Raw genomic sequence first — 4,083 nt, forward strand, 5'->3', positions numbered from 1 at the left:
GAGATTAGTGGCATAAATAACAAATACAGAATGAGAGTTAACAGGATGTTTCATTGTATCAAAAATATTAAAGTGGACTATTTCTCCATCAAATTCCATCGTGAGAGTACCCTTACTAACATCAATTTTAGTCTGGGCAGTACTCAAAAATGGTCTTCCTAATATAATGGGTGATGGATTTGGGGCACTTCTATCTCCATGTAAAGCACATAAAAATCAGCAGGAAAAATTAATCCATCTACTTGTACTAAAACATCCTCAATTATCCCATCTGGATAAGCACATGTACAATCAGCCAATTGAATTATTATCCCCGTTTCTTTTAATGGTCCTAAATTTAGGGAATCATAGATTGATTTAGGCATCACATTAATAGAAGCCCCTAAATCTATCATGGCATTTTTTATACTAGAATGTCCAATCTTACAGGGAATAGTAAACATACATGGATCCTCGCATTTGGGTGGAAGTTTTCTTTGAAGTACAGCTGATACATTCTCTCCTACCATCGCTCTGTCATCACCCCTTAACTTTCTTTTGTTAACGCACAAGTCTTTCAAGAACTTTGCGTACTTGGGTACCTGCTTGATCGCGTCCAATAGGGGGATGTTTACTTGAGCTTTGCGGAACACATCCAGGATTTCTTTTTCCTTTTCTGCCCTCTTTGTCTTTTCCAACCTGCAAGGAAAAGGAGCTATATTAGATTTAATAGGGATCGAAGGAATAGATGTTACCTTAGGCTCTTCGCGAATGCGCCCTTCCTCTTCAATCTCCTTTTCTATCTCCTCCTCACTTTTGCTTTTCGAATTTACCAACTTAGGTCCCTCCACCTCTTTGCCACTCCTTAATGTCATGCCGCTTACATTCCTGGGATTTGCCTCAGGTTGTGATGGCAGTTTCCCATAAACGTGGGACTCCAAGCGATTAATGGCAGTTGCCATTTGACTCATTCGAGTCTCCATGTCTTTCATGCTTGCTCCGGTGTCCTGCTGGAACTGCGTAGTATTCGCGACCAAGGACCTAGTCTCCTGCTGGAGTTGGGCAGTGGTCGTGGCCAAGCTCTTGACAATTTCCTTCAAGGAACTCCCTGGCTAGAGGACGAGGATTGAGACTTTTGCCACGGTTGTTGAAATCCTAGTGGACGATTGGAGAATGAATTCTGTAGCCTATTCCCATAGTTGGAATTGGGGTGATCTCTCCAACCCGAATTGTACGTGTTGGAGTATGGGTCGTATGGTCTTCGAGGCGCGGGCACGCCTCCAGCCATGTTCACTTGTTCAACCCCATCCTCTTGCAACAAAGGGCACGAGTCAGTGGGATGGCCCACATTTGTGCAAATTCCACAGGCCTTTGCTTGGTGCATGTTTCCCGCAGCTAATTGTTGAACAAAAGATATCAGCTCTGATATCTGCTGCTGAATAGATATCGTCTCCATCTCATTAACCCTGCGGGTAGGGTTACTCTCACGGAAACCAAACGGTTGAGAATTTTTTGCCATAGCTTCAATAAGCAGCCATGCTTCCCTCGGGGTCTTATTTGCCAATGCGCCTCCGCTAGCAGCATCAATGATACTCCTGTCGGACGACTGGAGTCCCTCATAGAAATATTGGATCAATAGTTGTTCACTAATTTGATGCTGTGGGCATCTAGTGTACAACTTATTGAACCTCTCCCAATAGTCATACAAGGATTCTCCAGGATATTGCTTAATGCTGCATATCTCTTTTCTTAGACTTGCAACCCGGGATGCAAGGAAGAATTTTTCCAAAAATTTCTTCTTAAGTTGGGCCCATGTGGTGATACTACCTGCAGGTAGGTAGTATAACCAATCCTTCCCTGCATTCTTGAGGGAGAAAGGGAAGACTCTGAGTTTAATCTGCTCCTCAGTAATTCTTGGGGGTTTCATACTGGAGCATACCACATCAAACTCCTGGATGTGTTTGTGGGGTTCCTCACCTGAGAGGCCATGGAACGTGGGTAGGAGGTGAATTAATCCTGACTTTAGTTCGAAGGAGGTATTCTCAGCTAAAGTTGGAAATGTGATGCACAGAGGCTGCTGGGGTAATTCTGGGGCAGTCAGCTCCCTTAGTGTTCTTGCATTCGCCATAGGGATGTCCTCTTGGCCTGGGTCACTTAAATTTTCACCACCCAAATTTGTTGACTCAACCTCTAGATCCAGTCTCTGAGATGCAATGCTAAATTGCTCCTCCCTGAGCTGTCTTGTGAGAACCCGTAACTTTTCCATTTGTTAGGTTTTATAATCTTTCTAGGCTTTCTTATTTTTAATGGCTTGTTTTCTACACTTTCTGTATCCGGAAAATTTTCTAGATTATTTTACGAGTAAATATAGTTTTTAGATGATTTTTGTAGTATCGAATAGATTTTGAGAAATTAAGAACGTATATCGGACGTGGGACCCACTAGTGCGAAAAGTTCGGAAAAATTCGGCCAATAAGGTTAAGTTTCGGATACTGTGCAAAATTTATCGGGTGTTAGGAGATAAGTAGAGAGTGAGATTTGATTGATGTGAGAGAGAAAAGAAAGGATAGGAATACATTTATGGTGGTGACAAGTGTCACTATCTCATTGGTTTTACTTTAAGATTTACTATTCACTATTTTGACCTTGGACCAAAATTGGTTAAATATCTTCAAAAAATCACAAAAAAATTACCATTTCTTACCTCTTGTTGGCCGGCCATCTTGTGCAAGGAAGGAAGAAGAAACTCTTCAAGTTCTAGCTACTACTTGGTGCAAATCACCCAAAAACATTTGCTTACATCCATTTCTACTCCATAACATCCTTTCTTCTAGTGCTACTAAGTGTCTTAGTGAAGTTTATTTGAAGGTTTAAGGTGGCCAACATCTCTACATCTCTTGTCTCTTAGGTAAGTGATGTTTGCCTACTCCCTTACACTTAATGATGCTTAAATTGTGCCTATTGGAAGTGATAGTGAAGTATTTGGTGATTTATTTCTTTATTTGACTTGATTTGGTGAAGTTTTTCAATTTTATGAGGAATTTTCTGGTTTCATATGATCTTGATGGTGTGGTTGTTTTTGATGGTTGGTAATAAGGGGCTTTGACTCTAGTAGGTGTGAATTGATGATAAATGCAATCAATTTTGGATTTGGAATGAAATGTGAAAAGTTAGGGTTCATGAACCCCTAATCTGTCCGAAATTTTAGGTCATAGATAGAGGCCGAATTGGACTTTGCTCAAAACATGAAAGTTGTAGGTATTGATGAGTTTGTAGTGCCTGAAACATTTCAGGGCATTTGGAGTAGTATAGAGTGAGTTATGCCGTTTTTACTGTTGCTGTTTTTGGTGATCAGAATGTGCGAACTGTGATTGTAATCGTCTGTTTTGACTGGACTTGCTTTGGATTTGGATGTTAGTGTCTCTGATGAAATGTAGCTTGATGTCTTAGCTTTCATGTGCCTTTGGAATCAATGCAATTGGACCTGTGTAGGCTGAGATAGACGTATTACAAGTTTTGTGTGATTTGGGAACCTGCAATTGCGGTTCTGGCTGGGTTTTCTGCATTTTTGACCTAGTTGTGCTAGGATTGGAACTGAGAGGCCTTCTACATTGTTGTAGCTCTGTCTTTTAGCTTCGAGACGGTGGGTCTTACACCCCCATCCGATAAACGTAGTGCATTTTGTGCCGTTACCGCAAAATAAGGGCAAACCAGTTTTTCTATTCGGGGCCAAGATTAATGCTATTTCTAATTTCTGGTTTGCTATCATGCTTATTTATGCATATGGAACACTATTGGGGGTTATGATTGGCATGGCTTTTTGACTCGTTATCGAGTCTCATTGTACTTGCTTACATGTTTTAAGACTTACTCTTATTTCGGTCATTTCCTAGCTAACTTTTGTACTTGTACTGCTTTGAGCCTAGTGATCGGCTTTTGGTAAATGAGATGACTTTTGTGTGAAATGTTGGGACTGATTTGAGGATATAATGAAGCCTTAATGGCTGGAAAAGTAAGAAATTTAGGGGAGGTGCTGCCCGATTTTATAGGCCGTTTGGTTCCTTTAAGTTGGATTTGCCTTTTTGTGGAAATAAAAGGCTTTTG

General features: G+C 40.9%; 1 protein-coding gene and 1 non-coding gene across 2 annotated transcripts; one reads left to right on the plus strand and one right to left on the minus strand.

Moving 5' to 3' along the window:
• Positions 1-1,075: 1,075 nt before the first annotated feature.
• Positions 1,076-2,245, minus strand: LOC113758083. The gene has a single exon (XM_027301114.1). It carries the CDS (start codon positions 2,243-2,245, stop codon positions 1,076-1,078), a length of 1,170 nt encoding a protein of 389 aa, XP_027156915.1.
• On the plus strand, positions 1,629-1,735 carry LOC113758085. Its single transcript, XR_003466561.1, has one exon. It is a non-coding gene; the product is annotated as a small nucleolar RNA R71 (small nucleolar RNA).
• Positions 2,246-4,083: the final 1,838 nt, after the last annotated feature.

This window comes from Coffea eugenioides, unplaced genomic scaffold, assembly GCF_003713205.1.
Source record: "Coffea eugenioides isolate CCC68of unplaced genomic scaffold, Ceug_1.0 ScVebR1_3597;HRSCAF=5033, whole genome shotgun sequence".
Lineage (NCBI taxonomy): Eukaryota > Viridiplantae > Streptophyta > Magnoliopsida > Gentianales > Rubiaceae > Coffea > Coffea eugenioides.